General features: G+C 39.1%; 1 protein-coding gene across 19 annotated transcripts in view; it reads right to left on the minus strand.

The window, feature by feature from the left end:
• Positions 1-26,568, minus strand: part of LOC117421522 (gephyrin) — a 206,974-nt gene that overhangs the window by 94,444 nt on the left and 85,962 nt on the right. For all 19 annotated transcript variants that reach the window (XM_058991305.1, XM_058991310.1, XM_034036033.3 and 16 more), the window contains exons 3-6: positions 17,725-17,782; positions 13,447-13,539; positions 2,318-2,412; positions 1,789-1,855 (exon numbers count right to left, since the gene is read on the minus strand). In XM_058991305.1, coding sequence (XP_058847288.1) covers positions 1,789-1,855; positions 2,318-2,412; positions 13,447-13,539; positions 17,725-17,782 — 313 coding nt within the window. The remainder of the gene's footprint in view (positions 1-1,788; positions 1,856-2,317; positions 2,413-13,446; positions 13,540-17,724; positions 17,783-26,568) is intronic.

The following is a 26,568-nucleotide window of genomic DNA, read 5'->3' on the forward strand; positions in this document are numbered from 1 at the left end:
GTTAGCGATCCATGCCATTTTCATTTGTTTTATTATTTACAATATAATGTTGAATAAAAAATCAAAAGAAAAGTCTGATTTCTATTAAATATGGAATAAACAATGGTGGATGCCAATTACTTTTGTCAGTTTCAAGTTATTTCAGAGAAAATTGTGCATTCTTCGTTTTTTGTGGAGGGGTACCAACAAATTTGAGCACGTCTGTATATCTCCACTCTGTCCTCACAGGGATGGTATCCCTTTCCACTTGTTAAACTCCTAGGTAGTAGTCAATTAGACAGCAGCAGCTCACAAAGAGAAGCCAGGTCATAGGCGTGGATTCTAACCTCAAGCTGCTGCAGGGTTACAGAGGTTTAAAACGTCGCTTTGAATTAAAACAAAGAGAGAAAAGCATCATATTCATCTGACACGTTGTCTCAGCTGCGAGAGCATGGTTTGACCACACTGTCACAACTGATAGCCCCAGGCCAATTTACCTGATAAAAAACATGCAGTGCGACACCAGCCTGGCTCAGCATTTCAGAACACTCTTCTGTTTTTTTAAACACTTAGTGTTTGTGAATTTAAAGGAGTCACAACCAAGGTTTAAAAAATAAACTCTAATTAGCACTAGCAAAATTATCACTGGTTTATATTCAATATGAATCTACAATTGTGTATAATATGGTAATGTTGTAGCAGTTCTGGCGGGATTTAGCCCAGACAGAGCAGCGAGAGGTTGCAAGCATCCGAATCCACCAGGTTAAACCACATCAACATCGTCAATAAATAGAGCCTGACGCAGTAAACAAAAAAAAAGAAAAAGAAAAATGCAAAAACGTAAATGTATTTTTAATGATTTAATTTATTATTATTATTATTATTATTATTATTATTATTATTATTGAACTCAATATAAAAAGTACACAATACTATAACACAATACGGTTACTTAAACTAATTAGCCACAAATTATACACCCAGGAGTGTACTGAAATTAGCTAGCTGCTTAAAAAAAAAAAAATAACACTAAGAGTGAGAGGATGGCTATTTAAATAACCGCTATAATAGCCTATACTGAAATGGTCTTATCAGTTATTTAACAATGTGTCCTGGTTTTGAGCTTTGAAAATCTGGTCACCCTAGCTAGACCACTATAGTGAAACAAAACTTCAACAGAATAAAATGGAGATAATACTGTAAGTTCTGATAAGAGGTAACAGAATGGATTATAAAACCATGGTTAGCACTGCTGTAAATAATATGCAGGTCAGTGTACACTTCTACCTGTTCTGCTGCTCGATTATTAAGATGTTTTTGTGATTTTTCTTTATCTAACTGACTGCCATCTTACTTGCAAGCGTGCTGGCATTGTTTTGTGCTTCCTGGCCTTGACACATGATGTGATATTATGACCTTTCAACCCGGTTGACTCCACTTGTTTCAACGTACAGTAGAAGAAGGTGAAGTGAACTGAGTTAAAGTCATAATATCACATGACACGAGAGCTTCCCCTCACAGCTCTGCAAGCGAGTGAAAGAGAGCAAGAGAGAGAGGGAAAGTGATAGAGAGTGAGAGAGCAAAAGAGAGAGAAAAAGAGAGAGCAAGAAAGACAGCAACTCAATACTGCACTGACTTGAACACCCCCTGCCTGCCAGTCAATCCTGTGCTTCTCTCAAGCAAAGGTAATACAACAGAGATGCTTTCACAGTGTTTTTGGTTTATCATTTTTTTTACAGGTAATACCTGCAGTTCTCATACAGCATGTCAGTATCCAGACTAACACAGCCTCCCTGCTGGTCTCCTTACCTGTGATCCTTTTTTGCTGCCTGGCAGGTTGATGATGAGAGTTTTCCCTCTAATCCCACACACCGGCCTGTGAAAGAAGGTTTAAAGTGTGCTAGTGCATGGAGCAGACCTCTTAAAGAGTGCAACCAAATATACAACGAAAAAACAACACACGAATGTACAGCTATGCAGCACCTAGAACTTTAGCATTGAGAAAACTATATGAACAAAACTTTTGAACAGATCTTTTATTTAACAAAATGTAAATCAAAGAAACTACAAAATTATATCGTAAAAGTCTACTGGAAGCCATAATAGTAGTACAGTATTTCATGTTAGATTTCGAAATGTCACATTTTTAAATTTGTCAGTTTTTCCTTAAGTATATGAAAAACTACAAAGCGGTATGTAATTCAATATGTTAACATTAACGTCACATTATTGAGTAGGTTTCACTCAGTAGGGTGATGCTAAACGTTTGGCCATAGCTGTAGTTAGGCACCTGATCCCAAAAGGCTATGAGGATGTCTTGGTTCTGCACTTTGCATACCTGGACAGCATTCCCAGGGGGGTGACATGGAGCGATCCCATCAGCATGGCGAGGGCCATTCCAGGGGCTTCCCTCTCGATCACTTCCTTCGTGGCCTGGGGTGAAACAAAGACATAGCACAGCATGAACCTGCTGAACACCCAGTCAAACTCTTTCCAGAGCCTGATGAGTGGTCTATTCATGATACAGTATATTGAGTACAGGGTATCAACATACCTTATATTGCTAGTAGTGTGCAGCCACCCAAAAAACCAACTCACTTTTTCTGGTTCAGTAATCTGGTTAAACAGAGGTGGGTTTAAAATATAGATTCAACCACATCTATAGTACTGATATTTTCAACATGGGCTTGTTCCTTAAGAACTGTCTTAAATATGTTAAAGCTACAGCAGAGCCTCAGAGTTACGAACCCCTGGGGAATGGAGGTTGTTCATAAGTCTGAAATGTCTGTAACTCTGAAAACTGAATGTGGACACCTGCTATCTGCACCCTCAATCTGGCGAATAAACAAGGATACAGTACAGTAATACAATTTTGTTATGGTTCTAAAGTCTTTTAAAACAGTACTATAAATGGGAAAAAAGGCTACACGTCCATGGAAACCTGGGTTTACGTTGTGCTTGTGCTGCTTCTCTCCTTTGTCTTGAAAAAAAAAACCACTGCTTTGTTTAAAACTAAAACGTTCCAGTAAAATTGCCTGTAGTTGCTTTGAAATCTGCCTCACCTTTCTGAATACATTTGTTGGTTCAGTAATTCTGCCTTCTCCGTGACCAGCATGCCGCTTACAGGAGTGCCTATGTGGCTGCATTGCACTCATGGGTGAGTGATTGCGTACTTCCGGTAGAAAGTGGGGGTTCGGTAGACCGGTCAGTTCGTAACTTTGGTGTTCGGAACTCTGGGGTTCTACTGTATGTTTTAAAAAGGCAGTGGCAACAAACATTTTTTCAGACAGTTATCGTAAGTTTCAATTTCCAATCATGTATTGAATTTAATTACAATAATAAATATATAAATAAATATACTTGAGTATCTTGGAGAAACAAAAAACGATTTTAAGTAATAAATGGACACGCTAAACTAATCACTGTCCATTGGATTATCTGTCAAGCTTTTTACAATTCAAATTACTGTAGTAACGGCCTAAAAATATGTTCTAAAAATACATAGTATAATGTATATAATATATAATGACCTACAAATATATAGTATACTGCGGCAAGAAGCAGTACTCTTATAGTTATGCAGAAAGAAGACAAGCTACAGTTTGAGACAGACACGTTTTACTAATTTGAAACTAACTATGATATAGTGTATTTTAAAACATGAATATGTTTCAGTTCCACTGTCCCACATCACGATAGATTGATATGAATATGGATAAGTCAAATTCAGAGAGAGCCCCCCCCCCCCGCCCCTCCCAGAATATGTAAAAAATTAATTACAGAACATTGTTACCAAAAAAAAAAAAAGAGACTGAAAGTTATGTGTGTGTGGAGACTGCCTCTACTGCTCTTGAGCAGAGTGACACTTGAAAGATCCCACTAGTTAAAGTTCTCAAAGAGCTTCAAAGGGACAGTAACATGCAAACAAGCTCCACAAGCACTGTCTCCGCAGACAGGGAACCCTTTAATGAAATGCAAGCCCATTCTTTAACTTCAGAAGAAAAATGACCTTGACAAAAAAGCCATTCCTGGCAGGCTGTGTGATTATTAAATAGGTACAGGCTACACGACGGAGGAACCGACACAGGGTGAGGGCTTCTGATAAGGGGCAAGGACCCTCTGTGTACGCCACTAATTATGCTGCCTTCTCAACTACAGGTCCCTGCTCGCGTGCCTGTGTATTACCGTTCTATACAAATAAAAATCTGTCAGTACCAAGACAAAACATACAAATATGAAACTACAGAAGAGATATTAGCATCATAAAAAGTAGCATGACCTATACCCACAGTATGTACAGGCAAGACTGCATTTAGGTACCACTAACTACTCTTGTCTACTTGACTTAGTTTTATCTTAGAATTCCGATTGAGTGTTTTAAAGTTAAGGATGATAAAGAATGTCCACAGCAAGCTTCATCTTAATCAGATATATGGTTATCTAGATGTAATGTCACTTATAAAAGTTGACCACTGTATTTTTGCATGGTATTACCATGTCATTTTACCATGTTTATTAAAATGCTTTACTATACCTCAGTACTCTTTACAATGCTTTCCTATGATTTACCATGTTTTATTACACTTTGCTATGCTTACTATGGTAAACCTTTACAAAAGGGAACACTATTTATTTTTTTGTTTTTTTAACATTAACACATCGCTCAACTTTATAGAGACCTATTGGTTTTGAGCAGACTGGTGTTCTTTATTGATTTTGTTAACCTGTTCATTGTGCAGTTTGCCACTTAGTGCAATACGATAATGGGCTGAGATACACAGTTAATTGTGCAACAGGCTGCACAATTAACTGATGTTAATGATGGCTCAATGGAAAAACAGCTAAAATTAAATCCATTACCCTAAAAGGTGAGTGACACACAGACGTACTGTAAGCATGTATGCACGGGTGTCTCCACTATAAGATACTGGTGAGGATGCTGTAATACTAATGAGAAGTTAGACAGTCTGGGTTATCACACCTGTAAAGGTGTTAGACTGTATTTGGAGGAGTGTATGGGGATGTGCTGCCCACTTGCCAGATACTACAGTCTCTGTGGATATTTCCCGGGCTCAATAAAGACTCTAATAAAGATAACAAGCAGGGTCACGTCAAACAGAGCAGGGTCACTGCCCAGCAGCTACTGGCTTCAACAGCGGCTCTACAGCAGCACACTAAACAATACAGAGTGGAATGGGAACTCCCTCAGAATTACTACAGACACGCTTCTTTAAAAGAGCACGCTTGCTTGCTGCTTTCGGGGGAACTGCTTACAGCTGGGCCACTGAAGTCAAAATAGCTGCTTTGACTCTGTAGCTGTAGGCTGTTTGTTTAAACAAAATAATTCCATACATCTTAGCCATTTTGCACTTTTATTCGCTACATAGTTCTCAAATGTACAGTTAAAAAAAAACACACACAGACACATGTTTGTAGCACACAGAATTATTTGTATTTGCGTGATTATTTTAAGAACTCTGAAAAGCAGGCGTTAATTTGCAGCAGTCAGGCAGTAGGCTGTATAAAAGGCAAGGTGATGTGGGAGATTTGTCTGCAGCAAGAAGGAGACAGTTTTCAAGGGAAAAGAAACATTTAATAACCTTTTGCAAAGAACTAATTTTTTAACCCTTCTGATCAAGTCAGTTTGTTAATTGCGGTTTATAATACTGTATTGTTTTGCAAACTCCAATTTTCTATACATGTGTCATAGCTTACATGACAATAAAGCAAGTCTGCAAAGAAAAAGCCTCATATACATGTAATACAATGAGGGCTCACCCTGCACCGTATTTTAGTAATGCCTACAGAATTTATGTTTTGTAATAATCAGGTATTTAACATTACTGGTTCAGGCAGTATTGTTAAATTCAAGTTTGAAAGAAAACGGTAAAAAAAAAAAGGACAAAGGGACAGATGACGCAGTTTGTAGCTAGTACAGTACAGCTGGTTGTAGGCACATCTGAATAATGTAGCTATATTATAGACCATACAGATATGCTTTAAAATCATACATAGAGTCAGAAATACAGACATACATAAGAAATAGGACAGTTGTAACTGCATAAGAATTTAGAAGATATAAGTCGTAGTTAAACTGAAGACTGTTCGTATGAAGCTGTATTGAGTTATTGTTGTTGAACATATTGCTGTACAACAATGGAAGGATTTTCCACCCGTTTGACTGCCATGGATGTAAGTAAATAAAACTTATTGTTGCTGAAGTTTGAAAAGTCTATACGCCTGGAATTATTCTATATGAAATAAGAAGCTGAACTAATATGCGAAGCACAGTAACTGGATGATGCGTCGCAATGTATAAGCAACCTAGACTACAAACTCTGAAGTGGTACATTTGTTTATTAAGAAGCCACCACACATTCCATATTTTATTCATTTGTCCTGGTGATGTATTTCGAGCTTCATGTGTTACAAGTACTGCTTGTACCAAAATCTCCACTTCCATATTGGTAAATTTCAGTTTTTGCTTCTGAGCATCCTCATCACCATGGCTAGTACCAGGCTGAGGTCTTTGTGTGCCATTCATTTTCTTTTGGATGTGTAGCCTACACACGCAGGGTTGAGCAAACCCGTTATTTATTGTGAGAGGTGTGTAATTCTCCACCGCTAATTGCGGTGAGGGGTATTTAAATTGTTTGATTGCGGAATCGCCAGCTTTACCTAATTAGTCTTATAAAATAGGTGGTTATTTTGACGCTGAGTGCAGCCGTACTGAACACGCACATTACGTGGCTTTTTGCGGTCGGTTTTTCCCCTTTGTAAATTTGGGCCTCAGAGTCTGAAAGAACCAGTTAAACGTTCTGTAATGAAAATCAGACACATAGCCTTCAATAGCTCATGTGTTGGTAGTGGAACCATGGCTTTTTATTTTGAGAGACTCAATTGAAACATTCATTGATCAATTCATTTCCCTGGTGCTAGCGCATACTGAACATGTTTTCAGTTGTACTCGAGTCAAAACACACAACAAAACACACAACAAAATCACAACAAGTTATTCATTCTATTTTACTGGGGGAAATCAAAATGGCATTGGTAGGTTCATTTAGTTTCTTTTGATATGGAATGATATGCAATTCTGTTTCCTTTACTTGTATCGTTACAAGAATATATCACTGCAATACAACAACAATACTAATATTAACAATAATAATCCTTAATAATCATTTTATACCTCTTATCAGTAACTTTATTACTTGTCCCCACTTATTGTAAAGAGAATCTTTTGCTTTTTTTTGCTTGATATTTGACCATAGGTCACATGGTCTGATTACAGCTAGACCAATGGCATGAGTTTGAAGTACAACACAGGAAGTGATCTGGAACCAGGTAGCAGCAGCGTTGTCTGTGAAATATATCTGCATGAAGTATAAAATGCAAACTAAGAATCAAAAGATCTTCTGCAGAAGAGGGACCCGTGATGAGATAGCTAGCGCTAATCAAATCATTTCTTGAGCTGTTCTGGTTGGTAATGTCTTATTATCAATGTCACAGTACTATTTCGAACAAGAACAATTTTACAACTATTTTGGTCAGTAGACTGTAGAATAGCCAAACAGCCAAACAGACACGATTGCCCATTCTCTGATAGCCATGCAAATCACCAAAAAAAAAGGAGGATATGAAATAAAATATAAAAAAAAATAAGCTTGACTTCAAATCAAAGAGCACAGAAGTGATTACACTAAGGAAATTATTGCCTTCCACTTTCAGATAAAGAGATAAAGAGAGGAAAAGCAGGGCAATCAGCCCTTCAAAAACTGCAAAAAAATACATATATCAGCTGCCAGGTTGCTTCATTGAAGGCTTTGAGTCTGCAGTCCGCTAGGGACAAAGTACAGACGCAGAGGTGAAAAGATCTGGAACACCTTCTAGAATACTGTCAATATGGTTTAAATAGTGTCGGGGGCACACCTTAATTACTGTGAAAACTCTATATTCAGGCTAGGCCGGGGACCAACAACATGTAGCCTGGCCTTACTACTGATGGGACATTTCTTGTATACATTTCTTAGTTTAGCTAATGTATTTACCTGGCTATTACTTTATTGAACAGTATACCATTCCAGATTTTTTTTTTTGCGGAGGCTTTAATTGCAAGGTGATTTGTTTTACTTATTATCCTTAAAGCACGGTTTTACCTACCAACCGACCACCAAATATCAGCCTTTATCAAAGTCAATCAGATCTGAGCAACCAACTGTGTTTCCTTGGAGGTCACCCATGTAATACAGGTAGCAGATCATAGGCCACAGGTTACAGCTAATTACACCCACAGTACATCCTGAAATGGTTTATTCTATACTTTCAAAAATGCAATCACAACATCTTACACTAAACAAAATTGCTTAGGAAAACAAATTGTCACTGTGTACTTGTGGCAATGTGCCCCGCCCCTGTGTGCATATTATGTGTAGTATGTTGCGTGCGTGTGTTAATGTTGGTGTATAGTCATTGGTACACAGGATATAAACGGGTCTGTGTTTCACGTGTATTTAAAAAGTGTAGATTTGTATTTAGGCACGAGGAGAGCACAAATCACTTCACGTGCTGGTTAAATGTAATATGTGAGCACGGGGTTGCACAGAATTAATTCACGTGCTGGGATTCAAGTGAATAATTAATTAGTAATTGAATCCCAGCACAACAGTATATATAGATGAGTGGAGAACGGGATTGGAGACGGAGGTAATTGTGAATTGTAAAAGTGAAAGTATCTGCTCACCGTGTTTGTTTGTCTGTCTAGTCCGTTTTGTTCGTCTATTTATTTTGGCCTCAAAGTGCCGTGTCCTGTGTTTTGTCTGTTCCAACCTTTTATTTTCTGTTCTGTTTATTAAATGCTGAGCGAAAGCATTCGCTCAGCTTCACCAAACCACACCTCTCTGTCTGTTTATTTCCTGCTTCTGGTCTGACGCCACCCACTCCGGCCGTCTTTGTGACAGTACTACAGTAAAAACGTCTACTACAGTAACAACTTAGGTCTTTAGTCAATGGCGCACTGGGAGACTATTATAAAGGTCTGACATCATACATCATCATGTAGGCACTGTACAGATTAAATGCAATGATTTTAACTGCTATCCAATGGTAGTGTCTGGTACCTTATCCTGACTGCTTGTCTACTGGAGGGTGTGGGGCCAATGACAATGACAGCCCCTCTTCAGACAGAGAGGAGAGGAGAGAGCTGAACGTACAGGATGGGATATCATCAGCGGCCATGACCACAGTGTTTTGAATTTAGTTATCCAGAATGAATACTGCCCAACGGCTTCAGAAAAAAACAGGAAATCATGGAAATCAGGATTTGTATTCCTAGTGACAAGACACCTTTAGCTGTATACATATTCATCGCTGGAAAAGGGCAGCTTAGTGTGCCCAAGGTTACCTTGAAAGTGACCTATTTACCTATTTTAGTCTCCTCATCGGTTACCATTAGATATGAGGAGACAGCATCATTTGCTTCTCTGTGCTGGCTTGTACTATTATGATTGAAGCTCTAAGCTACCAAGTTGAACTGACCTGTAAAGGTGCGTCCAAAGTTATGACTGTTATTCGCAAACATACAGCTGGTGGGGGAGTAGCAATGTACTCTTTTGACATTTGTAGATTTAGGTGAAAGGCAGGCACATTAGGTCAGAGGTAAAGATAACGGCACTACCACATTTGGTCTGAGGTATGTATTTGATGTAACAGCATTAAGAGATATGGTCAGAGGTTACAACAAATGTGACAGTAAAACAGCTATTTTCTGTTCTACAATAACCATTATGAAACTTGATTAAGATGTGTACCAAGTGAAGACAGTTTCTCAAAGCATATGGTTAAAACAACCTGGCTGTGAGATGGTTAATTTATACTGGACAACACCTGCAATGGATTGAGAGAATCACAAAATACAGCCTTGTGTGTACCTGACATGATCTCATGCAGTCAGAGGTCAATGTTCGGCTCACTGACACATTTAGCATGCAGCGTTTAATATCCTTGCAAATATGAAGTCACAAGGTATGTGAGAGTCTGTGTAAATTTGGCGACTTGGCAAAAACATATGAGCCCCCTGAACCACATCTGTACATCATGGGAAGTAATTCCATCTTTGACACCAGAACCACGTAATACAAATTGCAGTCTTACTATGTAGTTGAGTGTACACGTATGTCATTTAATAACACAATCATCATACAAAAAAATAAGTATTTGGACAGCATAGTCTGAGAGGTTTTGTTACAAGTACATCGGATTCAGTGGCCAAGAGTTGCGTCACACAGTGAAGAACTTATCTGAAGCAGCAGAGAGGAGCAGCAACTGGCTGTGGTTGAGACGGAAAGATTCTGGCTGGGGATCTCAAGCACAATAGAAAGAAAGAAACACTGATATACGTGTAAGTAAGCTGTGCTGAGTTGATTGGGGGACGGAGGGGGGTGATGCTGGGACGCCAGAATCACCGTCGAGCCCTCTTGAGGTGTCGTGGGCTAGTCGACAAAACACCGAGGATGGAAGGTTCCCACTTGAAGACCCCAGAGATGTACCCTACTTAGCTCAATCCAGACGATTGTCATGCTGATGCGCTGGGGAGACCGCACTGTGGTTGATCCCCGGAGCCAGCATCGCAGCCGTTGTGTGTGCTGGTGCGCTAGGGAGGCAAAATAAGCTGATCCCTGGAGCCAGCATTACACTTCAGCCATCAACACCAGGCAGAAGGATATCTACATCATCATATGGAAGGAAACTCAAATGTATGGAGACACAGATGGATCCCATTAGTTTACTGTAAAGCTATGTCTTAGTTAGTGCTTATCTTGGCGAGCCCCGAGTTCAAATCAGCATGAAGTTTTAACATCTACTCTCATGTAATGGAAATCAATTATAATGTGGTACATATCTTGTAAGGATCGCAGTGTATCCAGATCACACTCCCTTCTGCAACAATGCTGGTTTTCTGTTCCCACAATTCCAAAATCATTTGAATCAGAGCACCAGATTTGTTGCAGGAGGGAGCTTGAACTGGATACACTATGATGAAAAATATATTTTTCCTGGTGAAAGTTCCAGAGTAAAAGTAAAAAAAAAAAAGTCCCTAGTTTATATACTAGTATGATGTATGAATACAAGAATATCAAAACTGGGGAATACGTTGAAAAAAACTGCTGAGATATGGACAACACGGGATACAGCACAGGTAAAGTAATGTGCTTCTTGTAAACACTGCAGGGGGTTCTGAAACACTAAGACTGGAAAAGCAAACACTGCATTTTCTGCTCTGCAGTCACTGTTGAAATACTTCCACTCAGCTAGCTACTGTGGCTTCCACGACATTCATCATGCATAATTAAAAACACTCTGGGGACCATCACTTAAAATTCAAAACTCAATTTCACAAATACAAGTTTACAATTAGCCTGACCTCCTCACCCTGTCGTTTATCTTATCTTATCAGGAAGGACTAGAGTTTCCCATATCTGCACTATACAATGGCTAACATGGACTTGAGTAGCTGTAAATGATGTTAAAATACTGAATCAAATGGTTACAAAATGAACTAAAAACAAAAAAGCACTAAGAAAACCCCAAAATGAACAACCAGCTAGAAAAATACAGCAAGGGCAGTCAATGAGACAAGGAACAAGAAAATGCAGTCAGTCAAAGGGAAGGAAAGTTTCACCCAAGGAAATATCTCTCAAGGACAATATTGCATTCTGAGACAAGTGTTTGAGTGCCTAAACATGTATCACTGAACATGGTAAGTGCATTAGTGCTCAGTGCAAAATAAACACAGTGCAAAACAGACAGGACAGTAACGCACTTTATCTAGTTCATCGTCTGTGTGTCAATAAATGTATATGTTTCAGCAATCAAATAATGAGGAAGCCCTGGATCTGACTTTGTATATGTTGGTGTGAAAGTCCATTAAGAATGTCTGTGATATTTTGAGGCACTTATGACATTTGACTTTCATTTTTAAGACAGAGCCTTTTCTTCTTAAACTTCAAATACCCATAAAAAACAAAAACAAATTGTCTACTGTTAAATAAATGAAAACTCTGGCATTAATTAATCAATCAATTCATCAACCGTTCAATTCATTTTTCTGATTAGTAGTAACAATAATGAACTAATAATCAATAAATGAATAGATTGGACGGCTGCTCAATTGATCGATTCATTAAAGACAGTTTAGTTTCTGTATCAGAAGATGCTTCCTCTCCAGCATCATTGACATGCAGGGGATGTGATGAAGAGCACAGCGGACAAGATTGCTGATACCTATGAGATTTTTATTGAACAGACATATGGCACACATACTTAAGAACCTCCACAATCATTTAACAATCAATTTAATGTATCCAGTGTTCAATACTCTGTGACCCTCTAATTGGGTGATAAACGGGTCATTTTACAAGATATGCCAAAAGCAGGTAGGGAGTTTTGACGAGTAATTTAGCCATAAAAAAGTGCCTGCCTGATTCAACAGACCTCAAGGTGTTTCAGAGCTTTTAGACATGGCTAGATATAGTGGGGGACGGGACGGGACGGGACGGGACGGGGGGGGGGGGGGGGGGGGCGACGGGACGGGACGACGGGGGGGGGGGGGGGGGACGGGACAGATCCTGCTGTTTGTAAGGCAAGTACACAAATGACTACGAAGTATGCAATATTACCTGGGTACCACAATGCAGTGCTGGTTTAAATGTGCTAATCAAGGCTTGGTTAGGTTAGGAGACTAAAACTGCTGCTTCCTGACAGCAAACTCCTACCAACAGTCTAAAGTGACCAGAGCATGTGACCTACAGCACAGGAAGTGATTAGGTACCAGGAAGCACCCGTTTCACACTGTATGGCTGATTCTAGAGATCCTGATTACTTCTAGTCTGGAAATACCTAATGTTACTTTAGATAGCGCTGCGTTTGGAAAACCTGCAGAATCCTGAAAACAACCAGTGAAGAACCACAAATTTTTTAAAGTTAAAAACAGATATTACAGACATTCACATGAAAGGCATTGACAAACGTTTGTCACTGAATTAAGAAAAAAACAAACGTGAAAAATAAAAAAATCTGCAATTGCACCTAATCTGCCAGTGCCATCATAAACAACAGAAGGATCCAAACAAACCCAAACTTGAAAGTATCTAGAAGAAAATTCTATGTTCAAGGAGCCCAGCAACGACTGTACAAGACTGGAAAAGTTCTGTTGTAACCTTAAGAACAGCACATGGAGTTTGTGACCTTAACATGTACCGATCTACTTCAAAGTAGATTTAGACACTTTGGGAGAAAGCCTAATACTGCCTTACAAAAAATACATGCACTACCCTTGTTCAGCTGAACACTTTATACAATGTAGATGGATTAACAATATCACAGTTCCATTTTAAAAACATTCTTATTCAGGCACTTGTCTGGAGATCTTGTCCTGCCCAGATGAATGAACCGAAAGCTTTCTCTCACCTCTGGCGTGACATCTCGTGGTGCAAACCCCGTTCCCCCAGTAGTCAGGATCAGATTCAGCTCCTTCTCATCACACCAGTCCACCAGGGTTTCCTGAAAGCAAACACGATTACCAAGAGAGGACGAGAGGACAATGAGCAGCTCCAGCCTTCACTAGATCAAACCAAGCCCCGGGGACTGGCAGCACACTGAACTGCAATGTAGAAAGAAGAAACGCTGCCGGGGAAACAGGATTTCAAATACAAAGAACATGCTAAACAATGACTGTTAGTCAAATACACACTGTGCCCCAAGTACTCACACACTACAGGTGTCAGGTTGTTAAAAGAGAGGTCACCATGACCTGTCTCCACAGCCTGTGGGATTTATCAAATGGATGGTTTCATCCAAACCGAACAACTGGTTTCCTAGATAAAGCCTTCAAATCGGCCCATTCATATTTTGCCCACAAAATAGACCAAATAGCACCTGCAGTTCAGTTTTCTGTCTACCAAATGTCTTAATGGTTTATTGTGATTTGTTTAAATTGAATCTGTGGACAAAAAACAAGCTCTAGAACACCAAAAAAATAATAATTACATTTTATATATACTGCATTCACTGTAGCAACATTATTATTTCACTGAGCAATACATAATACACATTTAAGTTAAGATACATAATCCTAGATTTGTTTTACATGTGAGTAAATGCACTCCAAATTCTCAAATTCTCTAAGTTTTTTTTTTTTTTTAAATATATATAAAAACATTTAATATTTTGCGATAAGCCTGTGCAATTTGAATGCATGAATCTACATTCATTTAGTTACCACACAGTACAGGTCCCAGCTTGGCACAGTAAACCGGAGAAAACCTGCTGTAAAGATGCTGTTTCGCATCCTGTTTTCACCTGCTGCATCTTAATATACAATGTGCAGACAGTCTCTTATCGTTTAAGAGGACAGCTGCTCAAACTGTGCAACAGAATGTCCCTTATAATAAAAACTCCCTTTTTTAAAAAGGGCCTGAAGAAATCAAGTTCTCTAACCAAGTACTCTAATGCAGTGTGGCATCAACATGTCATCCACAGCTATAAAACACTCAATAGACCTACATTAAGAAATACGCAAAGAAACAGAGTAAGTTCAGTGACAAACGTGTCATCATTACACATATTCAGGTTCTTTTAGTATTTCATACACCAAAATGTGCTTGTCATGGAATAAAGCTTATTCTATTGTGCAAGGGTCCTGGAGCTGAATAGCTTACTATCTTCAATCAAATCACTTAAATGATGACATCATCTGTTCCTAACATTGTTAAGGTAATGCATGGAGTCTGAATACAGCTCATACTACACTATGTGAACACACAAAACAATGAGCATAAAATGCTTTTTCTTGAATTTTTTTTTCCATTTTGTTTTTTTTGTAATCAACAAACTGCTCATCTGAGAAATATTTTTTAATAACAAAGATCATGCAATTGATTTGCAAGGATGCAACACAAAGGGTTTTTATTTATACTGAAAGCATAGCATTTGTTCCTGGCAGCAGATTTTCACAGGGAAGCAAATACTGTGTTCATATATTAATTATTAATACAGACTTTTTTTATTATGGAAATGAATAAAACTAGTCTAACACCACACGTGTCTCCCATATAGATGTACTGGCGGTCTCAATGGTATGGGCACAGTGGGCTTGGCACACTCGTTTCCAGTCTTATCATTCAGAGCGAGCCTTACATCTATTTAATTCTGCAGTTCATGGCAAGTTACAATTGCAAGATCAATATCTCATTAACTGCAAATACAGGCAAATCATTTTCTCATCTAAGCCCTTGTATTGCAAAGAAATATGCTAAAACTATCGAGTAAAACTATGACGGATTTTGTAGCTATTTAACCAAATATCACAATCCTGGCAGCATCAGAAATGTTCCTGACCATAAAAAACTGTTGCTAGTTGCGCATCAATAGACAGATCTATAAATAACGCTGGGACGGGCATTTCATTATTGGATTCCATTGCTCTCAAAGGTCTCGCTTACCAAAAAAATACGAGTGAATTAAGATGAAGGAGCTGATGACCCCTCAGTGAACTCTGAGAAAAGTGCTGTAAACAACAGCTGATTCTAAGAATTACTGAAGCATTCAACTCAAAACTCAATTGATTCAGACGATTCTCAGAGCTTGCAATTTTAAAAGTACTAAAACATGAAACGCAAGGTTATTATGAATTACACTTTCACTTTGGAGTAGTTGTAAAAATTCTGCATTTGCAAGTTTCTTAATGGAATTTTAAAGTAGTGTGCTTAGCATATAGCAAATCAGGACTGGGGGGGATCAATTCTGCCTGTTTCCAAAGGTCAAGCTAGCAAGGGGAACTAATACCAATGTAGTTGTCATGCACCTCTGGGGCAGGCTTGTAACTTGTAAGATGTCAAATGAAAAGGTCAAGTTGGCAAAATAGGTTCTGCTTGCAACTTTTGCCTGCCTTTAAATAGCTTTATTTTAAGCTCTGTCAATCATTATATACTTTTAGAGTGACATTTTTTTATACGTCTTAAAGCAGCTCCCCTTATTTCTTGCATTGTGATATCTGTATATAGATAACTGTCCAAAATCATTTCACATATACAGAAACTGACATGTTAGCACAAAGGGTCCAGCCATATCTACAAACAGCCAATTGGTGTAGACTTGGCTGCCTAGTTTTACTGCAGTAAGAACTAGTAGAAAGACATATACAAAAAGTCGGGACCAAGTTTGTCCTAATTGTGTCTTGTTTAACCTAGGAACTTTTACAAGGCGGACCATTTTCTGTTGCTTTACAGCCCCTAGTGTCATTTCAGTGGCCTATGGCCTCGTGTCTCACAACGCACCCAGGTGTGCGTAAGATAGGTCTTACCACACATCCTGCTGTGGGTTACTGCTTACATAATTAAACAGCAAATCAATATGACATCATTTCCCTCTAATTAGAATTAATAACACTAGAATAACTATTTCATTATTTTGTGTTACTGAATTTCCTGGTGCAGTATTTGTCTTGCCCTTTTGATATTTTCAAGGTGACTGAATGCAACAGCAACTCAGTGACACAGCTCACCGGGGCTCCATTAACATTGCAAAACACACACAGCCCCCCAAAACAATTAGGGGAGGGCTACTTTTGGTTTCAGCTGTGTGAAATTGGTTAAAGCACGGCATCATTTGTTCTGTAAAGCTAGTAAAGACAGACCCTAATGTATCAATCGGCAGTTGCCAGCTGCATTTAGGCTTCAAACACGGTGAAGTCACGAGCTTAATCAGGTAGTTCACTGGAATCAAGGGCGAGAAACAGGGAGCATGTGTTTCGGCCTCTCACTGAAGGAACTTAGTGGCAGCTCGGGGCCCAGGGGACTCACTGATTTATTAGGAGGAACTGGCTCAGGAGCTCCAAGTAAATGAAATCTTAAACAATGTTTTCTTCGCTGCGGAAAAACCCTTTATACCTATTTTATTTAAAGTAGGTCAAAAATGTGATTAATGTACTGCAGCTAATGTTTTCTTTTTTCTTACCGAATATAACTTCTCTACAGTAGGAAGAAAAGCACAAGGAAAATAACCCAAGGGTGTTGTTTAGTGGAGTGTAGTTAATGCTGCAGTGTTCCCCAGTCATGTTCAGTTTTACACTCAAATACAATAACCTGGGAGTCTCTGGTGTTCCACCTGTGCATTCTATCATACTTAGTGTTCTGAATGGCGTTCTTTTTATAGTTTTCGAGTTGATGATTTTTGTTTTTTTGTTAGGTATGCAAGTTCTCCCCTAAGAAAACACTGAAGCTGTTTTTATGCTCAATGCTACTTCATATTGAAGCACAGGTACATGTAGACAAAGTGGTTTTTTTTGTTGGTTTTTTTTTTACTAGATTTTGTACATTTCCAACTACAATATAATATTTATTTTTGTGGTTTATATTTGCGTTTGTGGCATTTTAGGGGCATTTACTATTGATAGCACTTATAAATAAAAAATATTTTAAAAACAAAGCTTATTCAATGCTGAGCTGTAAATGATAAAATGAATAGGTTCTGTATTTATTTTTTAAATTCTAAGTTAACCACAGTCATCTATGTGAGGTGCATTTGCACCCCTTTCTGCCTTCCTTGTGACCTCAATTACTGCCGCTGATGGAGCATTAAACTAAGCAGCTGTATCAGCTTAACTGTTTTAGAACAATGAATATTGAAATCTAATGGTAACTGTCTGAATAATGTATAATTCATTACACATGCACATTGTTTCATTACCTTAATTTCATCTATTTCATCTGGCACGATTTTGTAGGCCGATATGATTCCTCCCAGCCTAAAAAAAAAAAGAAGACCCGAACATTACTGTCACTGTTAACTAGCATGTACACGACACAGATGAGCTGCAGTGAATTACATGTAATAACACAATGACATTAAAAAGACATATGGTTGAAATTAGAAGGATTTCCGTGAAATTTAATATGTAGTTCCTCATGAAAATTCCCATTTCTGAAAGAACAGTGTAAATATACATACTTTTATCACTTAAAATACATACAGAAAACATTTTCTTATCGACTTACTGCTTGTTCCACTGCATTTAGGAACCTGGCAGTCGGTTTAGTTTGCTTCTGGTAAATGCTTGAACACACTCTCTTGAAATGTTTCCCACAGCTGCATAACGGCAAGAAACATGACAAGTCTGACTCATGTGCCTTGAATCAATCAAAGATTACACCAGTACAGTGGATGGTCGCCTTATCATCTGTATAAAATATAGCAATCTAAATTGTCTGATTGGCTCATGATGGTAACATAATTTCTAATCTGTATAACTGACCTCTGCCGTATGGTACAAGAGTACTTTGGGTGGGCACAAGCTTGTGTCTCTAACATGAGTGGCAGGGTCAGCAATACATACTACAAATCATCGTCAGCTAAAAGAAGAGCAGGGCATATTTATCTAGAGCTTTCATCAACCTGCTGCCAGGTGTTCTAATGAAATAAACAACACTTAAATGACGTGACGAATTCCAGAAATGAAAGCTATTAGTTGTTCATATTGACCGATTCTTATTGGAATTAGCAATGCAGTACATGTTCACCACGCTCACGATCAGCGTCCCCTCCTAATCACACTTCTGATAGGAATGAACTTGAGCTTCATGCTATATGACATTCCAAATCAAATGGAAACAAATTAAAGGCATCTTCCCAGATTAAACTGTAGCAATGTAATCATACCGGTGAAGGTAATTAGACAGATCTAATCTTGTATCGGAGATGTTAAAAACACTGTGTCATTAATGGGTATAATATTGTCAGTTTTGTACTGCAGCCACACTGTGAATCTTGGAGAACAACAACACCAACGATAACAATAGCATTTGAACCTGTTACCATTCATTTAAAGTGATTGTAACTAACAAAATTTTTTTTATATGTCGTTGTTTTGTACTTTTCTATTAGCTACATCGGTCTAAAAGGTGTAGTTCTGAATGCAAGCTGTTATAGCAAACATGCTTTTTTCATTTTAAATCTGGTACTACTTGAGGGTAAAGCAAGTTCCCTTTCAATTCGAAGACGACCACCAACATGGGATATCCCTGCCCATTGGGTAGGTATCGCTGAGCTCTCTATATCAGAGAGCAGACAGGCCCCTTCCTGGGATGACACACTCGGTCTCGCCCACCGAGGGGTTAAAACCGTCATCCTGAGGAAGCCATTTCTCTTTTCAATACATTCTCTGCGTCTAGCTGAGCGTATTGATAGAAAGAGCTTCTGAGTCATGTTGTATTTCCCTTGCATTCGTGCTGAAAGCTGGCTTGCTGCTTTCCAGGAATCACTGACTCTATTCAAGTCTCTTCTTTCAGCAGCCTCCTCGCTTGCGTTGTAGGGTGCTCTGTCTTTACTGTCTGTCGTGTGTGAGCGACTGCCTGTGCAGTCACCCCATGATTGATGGTCTTTTCTTTCTTGGGAGAATACAGTTCCTCCACGGGGCTAGGCCTTGCCGCATCCCCGAGGTCGAGTGATTCCCCCAGCCGCCGTTTGGCAGCTGAAGTGGGCCTCAGTGTTAGACCGCACAGCCCTGTTTTTCAAGGTCGTGCTGTGGATTAGCTGCAGCACGGTTGTTACTAGGAGGTTGTGTGGTCCAGTGGTTAAATAAAAGGGCTTGTAACCAGGAGGTCCCCGGTTCAAATCCCACCTCAGCCACTGACTCATTGTGTGACCCTGAGCAAGTCACTTAACCTCCTTGTGCTCCGTCTTTCGGGTGAGACGTAATTGTAAGTGACTCTGCAGTTGATGCATAGTTCACACACCCTAGTCTCTGTAAGTCGCCTTGGATAAAGGCGTCTGCTAAATAAGCAAATAATAATAATAATACTCGGCCATCCAGCCGTGTATTCCTCAACCAAGCTCTGTTTACTTTCATCCCGCTGTAGAGTAGACCTCACCGACTGCGTAGGGCTGTCCACCCTGGTGAGTCGGGCTTTGTAAACAAACAACAGTGTGTTCTCCCCCATCTCTTCCACCATGTTTTTTGCTGTCTGCCTTCAACTTGCCCACCATGGCTTCGGCCCTTGTCTCCCTGGTGTACGCTATGTGCTGACCAGGTGTGTGACCACGCTGTTAGGGTAGGCACCGAGGCACCGGTGCTTTGGTACCTCGGTGCACACATAGCCCTTGGTACTTGGTACTTGGTATCTCTATGAGGGTTAGATTTATGGAATGATTTTGTTACAATCAGTTACAACTGTAATTCTTAACTTGTGTTCTGTTATTGTGCAGTCACACAGCCCAGTTTAGGAGACTCACAGCCTACTTCATCTATTAGGCTACGTGCTCCCACACACTGAACAAACGACGGCTGTATGAAATTGAAATGCATCTTGGATGTTTTTACAACCGGTTTCCATGGTAACCACCAAACTGTGGGTCCTAATTTTATTAAATTACTAATAACGTTGCTGTTTTTTGACATTTAGATAAAATTACAGTATTAAATTTAAGCAGTGTCTATGTACGAATGAAATATACATGAATTATTCAAAGGGTTTCACATCTCCCATGGTTTAAGGTACCAGAAAGAAAGCATTATATCCAATAATAAGTGGTTCTTTTCAGCAAACACTAAAGTGGTTAGTCTTATAACAATTACAGCAGTGATGTTGTCAGGAGCTTGTCTGGGACTTTTCAAACTACACTTTCAAAAGTGTTTTTACCTGTATGAATTTAGGAGCTTGCGCTAGCATTTACAGAGAACTAACAAGCTGTGCAGTAACCAATAAGATGCCTTGTTAAAATGTGCAACTTTCCTTCAAGCTTATAACATTCACTAAATGAAACATATTTGCCTATTACACCCCTTATTGTAGCTGTACAGAAGGCAACAACTAAATTCCATAAATCTAACCTGCCATGTACTTCCATACGCTCTGCAGGTCTCAAACTTGCAGTCTTGAAACAAAACAACAGTTTGCAGTAACATGTGCTTTTTTAAACTGTGTCTGTGTAGGTACAAGCAATAATTATAACATTAACCCAGAAACATGCGATTCACACAGAAACAGACCAGCAACAAGACAAGAGAGTGACGATAAGACTTTAGTGATGTAATCCTCTGTGAGTTTGACTCACGAATACCGTATCCTCACGGCTGCCTAATGAACCTGATCATCAGCAGAACATTTTATTACTTCGGACCACTTAGACAAGCTTTCTTTTTTTAATGTAACATCTCTCTGAACGAAGCCGCTTCCCGCCAATTAGCACAATGATCCGTAAGACGAGTGCCGTGTACACAATGACCGCAAACGAGTGCCATTTGACATCTGACAACGTCTGCTGTGCGGCGATCCCAACAGCTTTTAGTACTTGACACAATCTGCTTTCGATTTCCAGACTGAAGATAAAGCACACGGTTATCTATCTTGCAAAGCCATTACATTGTACTTGACAAGGCTGAATAGTCCACTGCTGACATTCGTATGAGTGATCTGCACTGATCTCAATAAAAACATACAGTCTCTACAGCACGGTACTGTTAATTAGAAAAGGTGCAGAATGGAAAGACTGTGCTATGAAAACACGGAGATATTACCAGATACATGGACGAGGAATTCACGTGAGCTAAACCTCACGCATTGCTACAGTATATAGAGGAAAGCTTGCCAGCTTGAAGAAATCTATTGTTAAGAAAAAAAATGGACTGGTGTATTGTATTATTTTAATCAGTTTTTGAAGTGTTCCAGTCCAGAACACCCTGCTGTGTTTTCAAGAAACGCATTACTTTACCTTTGCTATAAGAATATTTCAGATATTGCCAAAATAGTACGCTGTACAAATAGTATGCACTGACCCTACTCTTCAAGGACATTCCTGAAAATGAGCTGGACTCCTCAACTTTCACAATAAATCAACACAAATACATGTGTTACTTAGGGAAGACAACAAGTGCATGTGCTATAAATATGAAATATTATTATTTTTTTCTTTTTTTTATTTAGCAGTCGCCAATTGGGCAGCTTATAGGCTGGGGAAATATTCTTGAGAGACACCGACTACTAGAAGACTCCATGAGAACCTCCCCTATAGCTCTGTGAGGGAGAGAGAGACGGAGAGGGAGAGGGAGAGAGGGAGAGAGGGAGAGAGAGAGAGAGAGGACGCACCTCAATCCTGACCTGAACAAAAGGGGAAGCAACTGGTTGGTTATTGACAGGAAAGAAGCCTTTGAAGGGGTGGGGGAATGACAAGAAGTGCAACGTTATTTAAAAGCAAGGTTTGCAAACAGATTTCTTTAACCTATTGTAGTACCAGATATATTAAATCTAAAAAAAAATACAAAACTGCATATTTGAGACCTACAGTATATACCAAAGGTAAGATTAACTGTGTGAGCTACATTACAATCACTTTAAACAGTGCTGACTTCACGAGAGCCTGTGAGCCCAACAGCAGGTATCATTGCTTCACACTGCCTGTTCTCTACTCAGCGTTGTCCTTCAATAGTCTGTTCCTGCAGTATACAGCACTGTTTCTGCAATCTATGCAAGGAAAGCTTTTCTGAGGAAATCTTCTTTTGCGTAGTTGTCCCAGGAGTTATTCTTCAGCAAGCAAAGCTCGTGTATATTGTGCATGTGACGCACCGGGACAGATGGTAGAACACACCCCAGAAGAGAAACTGCTTCTTATGATGAATTAGCTTTATATCTGCCCCTTGGATTAACCTCCAAGATTACACCGTGCTCTGCATCCTGAGAACTGAAGTGTGTTCAGAGCCCTGGAGATTTCATTTGAAAAGGTTAAGAATAGACAGCATTGTTTACTGTCTTTGGGCAGTAAAAAGCACAATTCATCATTTAAATTCGAGTACATGTACATAAAGCATTAACCACAAGGCACCACATATAGCTTCCTTAATGCTTTCCATTTAAAGGAAATGATTTTAATTAGGTAAGCCTTACTGCATATGCTTAATTCAAATCTTTGTGAACACACTGCGGTCTATTTAACTGACCTAAAATGGCGGCCGATCTCAATGCAGCCAGTTTTTAATAATTAAAAACGGGCCAATGTTATACAGGGGTGTGCAATTCGTCCCACCCGACGCCCGGGACAACAAGATTTGTAGGACGGACAACAAGATTTGCTGTTTATACTTTGCCCGTCAGACAAGTAGTTTTTATTTATTTATTTATTTTTCCTATGTTCGCTCTGTTGCTAGAAAGGCACTCTGGGTATATTTGTAGAGAGCCACGCAAGTTTCTGAAAACTGAATTGCGGAAGTCTAGCACCTACACACAAACATTTTAAAAAGGGTTTACGTCCATTTTTATTTTTATTTAAACACTATATTAAAAAATATATATATATATATATTTTTTTTTTTATTAGATTTGAACAGAAGCGATATTAGTTACTCGACGTGCACAATCCATTGATTTGTGAAATTATTAGAACATGAAGATTGTCAAATATATTTATAATGATAGAAATGAAATGCTTATATATGAGATTATCTGTACAATATTTTATTATTTTAAAATAGTTGGCAGTGATTTCTTATCTGTGATGCAACAAACTAAAACATCTGTACATCAGGAGCTGGATTCAGCTTATAGAGAAAGAAAAAAAACAGGCAGAAGCTATTTTTTTTAGCTTTTTTCCCCCCCCAAGTATTGCTTATTATAGTTGTACTCTTAGTATGTTACTTAAATTTACTAGCAAATGTGTTCCAAACTGCACTGAAAGGAACATTTCCTTAAAATATGTTATACATTTGTTGAGGTGAGGTGGGGTCACAGGGAACCTTTTGTGTATCTTGAAGAATTTAGTGAACCAGTCAAACTACAAGGCTAGATCCGCCCCCTGTTAATCACTAATTAATTGATTGTGTTCAGCCACAACACTAAGTGCACTTCCTTCCTGTGTTCCAGGTATCAGGACTCCACCTCAGCCTAACTCTACTGTGCTGCACACAGGAGACAATGAATAGTCTTGAGGTGGGAACCTATTATCTGCAACACAGGAAGTAAAATATTTTCTTCACATGGTGATATTGTGTTCCTCACTGTTCTTTTTTTTTTTTTAATTTAGTAGTCGCAAATTGTTTTTATTATTTTCTCCCAACTTAGAATATCCAATTATTATTTTTAAGCAGGCTCACCGCTACCACCCATACGCTGACTCGGGAACGGCGAAAACGAACACACGCTGTCCTCCAAAGCATGTGCCGTCAGCCGATCGCTTCTTTTCACACTGCAGACTCACTGTGCAGCCACCTAGAGCTACAGCATCGGATGACAACACAGCTCTCGGGCAGTTTACAGGCAAGCCTGCAGGCGCCCGGCCAGACTACAGGGGTCGCTGGTGCGCGGTGAGCCGAGGACACCCTGACCGACCTAAATGGTCGGCAAATGGAATAGTCTGGACTCGAACTGGCGACGTCCAGGCTATAGGGCGCATCCTGCACTCCAAGCGGAGTGCCTTTACCGGATGTGCCACTCGGGAGCCCCCTTCACTGTTCTTTTAATAGGGGATATACACAACAGTGGTGGTGGTTCTTCAATCCATGTCAGGGTTATAAACATACCATTGAACAGTACTCACTGTCGGATCTGTCAACACCTATCTGAATATCTTTCTAGATTAATATGTTAATTTTCGCATTGCTACCTTTATTTCCTATAAAACGGTTTCAGTAATTAAACAGAGCATTGGAAGCTTACACAAGCTGTTTGGTTGTGACTTTATTTGTGTGATGGATTGAGCTGCATTGGAGAGTTAAGGTACTAAAGGATAAACAGGTTTCAAAGCCCATGTTAAATAAAGACTGGAAAACGATAAGAACAGCAGCAATAATGGAGAACGCACTGCAGGCGGGCTAATGAGAGGAACGCTTTCAGAGTCATGGATATTGGGTATTTAAAGCTTAACACACAAACAGTTATCTGCATGCATTGGAAATGCTCATTAAAGGTTGAACATATTCTGCCAGCTACGTTAATGCTCTTATATTTGGCTCCAATGTTCCAATGGATTAAAGTCTTTCTCCCACTTTGCTTCCACGGTAAGCGTTTTCTTATGAATTTTAATCAGCCGATTAGTCTTGAAAGTCAAGCAGGATTACGTCATGAATTCTATAAGAAAATAATAATAATTTCCAGGACATCAAAGCCTTTGGAAGAAGTTATTTTTTATTTTTCTATTTTTTGTAATCATCTTTTTTTATTGTTGTACATACATCAAACGGAACATTTTCTAATAATTATACAGCACTGTACCCAGAGCAATGGTATCATTATATCGATCTTTTAAGTTTACCAGGAGTGAGGCCTATCTTGAACTTGACCTGGTTGGAGTGGTACAATTAAATAAATACCTAGTAATCTAGCCTACACCAATTCTAGGTTGCTGGATAGGTTCTATCCAGCAAATCCTCAGACTCTGAAGCAGCAGTGAGCAGTTTAACATGGTTCTGAACTGCAGCAAACATCAACACACGTATGGTTCAAGAGCACAAACTGTTAATAAAGAAGTTAAGCAGGACTTTTTTAAAAATATACTCTTGGGGTGCCAAATGATTCTAAACAAGAGTAATACATTAGTTAGAATAGCTGTGATAAATAAAATCCATCTCACTAAATCATTTTGTGTTTTCTAAAGGAGAAGTACATTTCACCTAGAGAGGCATGACTGAACAGAAGAAAAGTCTGAGAAAAGGCCATTTGGCACATCAAGGCTCGTCCCTTGTTAGCACACCTTCCCTACTGGAAGCACAGAATCTAGTATTTTGTAAATGTCCCAGTGTTTTAGATCTGACTACTTTCACCTGGAAGGCTATGCCATGCATTTATAATGCTCTGTGTAAAAAGGTGCTTCCTAGCTTCTGTTCTAAACTTGCTTTTACTCAGCTTCCATTTATGCTCTCTTGTTCCACTCCCTGTGCTAAATTTGAAGTAGTGTCTTGTATCTGTAACATTTATGATTTTTATAGACTTCAATCAAGCCCCCTTTTTCCCGTCTTTATTTCTAGGCTGAAGAGATTTAATTATCTGAAGCTGTCCTCATAGCTCATGCCATTAAGTCTTGGGATCAGCCTAGTTGCTCTTCTCTATTCCTTCTCAAGTGCAATGATATCTTTTTTGTAGCCTGGTCAGGAAAAGTACCATGAAGGGCTACAGCTGCATCTAAAAACACCATGGCATCTGCAACAGATGGGAACTTCACAGCAATGTTGTATAGGTCATTGGAGTAGTGTTTTAGTCTTTATTTAGAACAGCACCTTTAAGTCATTAAGTATGTATTAGTACATGGATTGACATGTTGGTTAATACTCATGTCTAAACTGGAAGTATATTCAGGTACACCAGAGTGTAACCAGTATCCTGTCCCCCTGCAACACTCTGCCCCTAATGGATGTAAGAAACACCACATTAGTTATATATTGTTTTTGTATATTGTATTGCTGACTGAAACAGGAAATGATAGACAAAGTGAACCGAAACAACTAGACATAAACCTGACCCTGTCTGTAAGATAACACTGATATTTCATAAGCTGCTCTTTAAAGGTCTTATTTTTTTGGTGTGCTCACAACCCCAGTATACTGTATCATCA

Source organism: Acipenser ruthenus, chromosome 18 (assembly GCF_902713425.1).
Source record: "Acipenser ruthenus chromosome 18, fAciRut3.2 maternal haplotype, whole genome shotgun sequence".
Classification (NCBI taxonomy): domain Eukaryota; kingdom Metazoa; phylum Chordata; class Actinopteri; order Acipenseriformes; family Acipenseridae; genus Acipenser; species Acipenser ruthenus.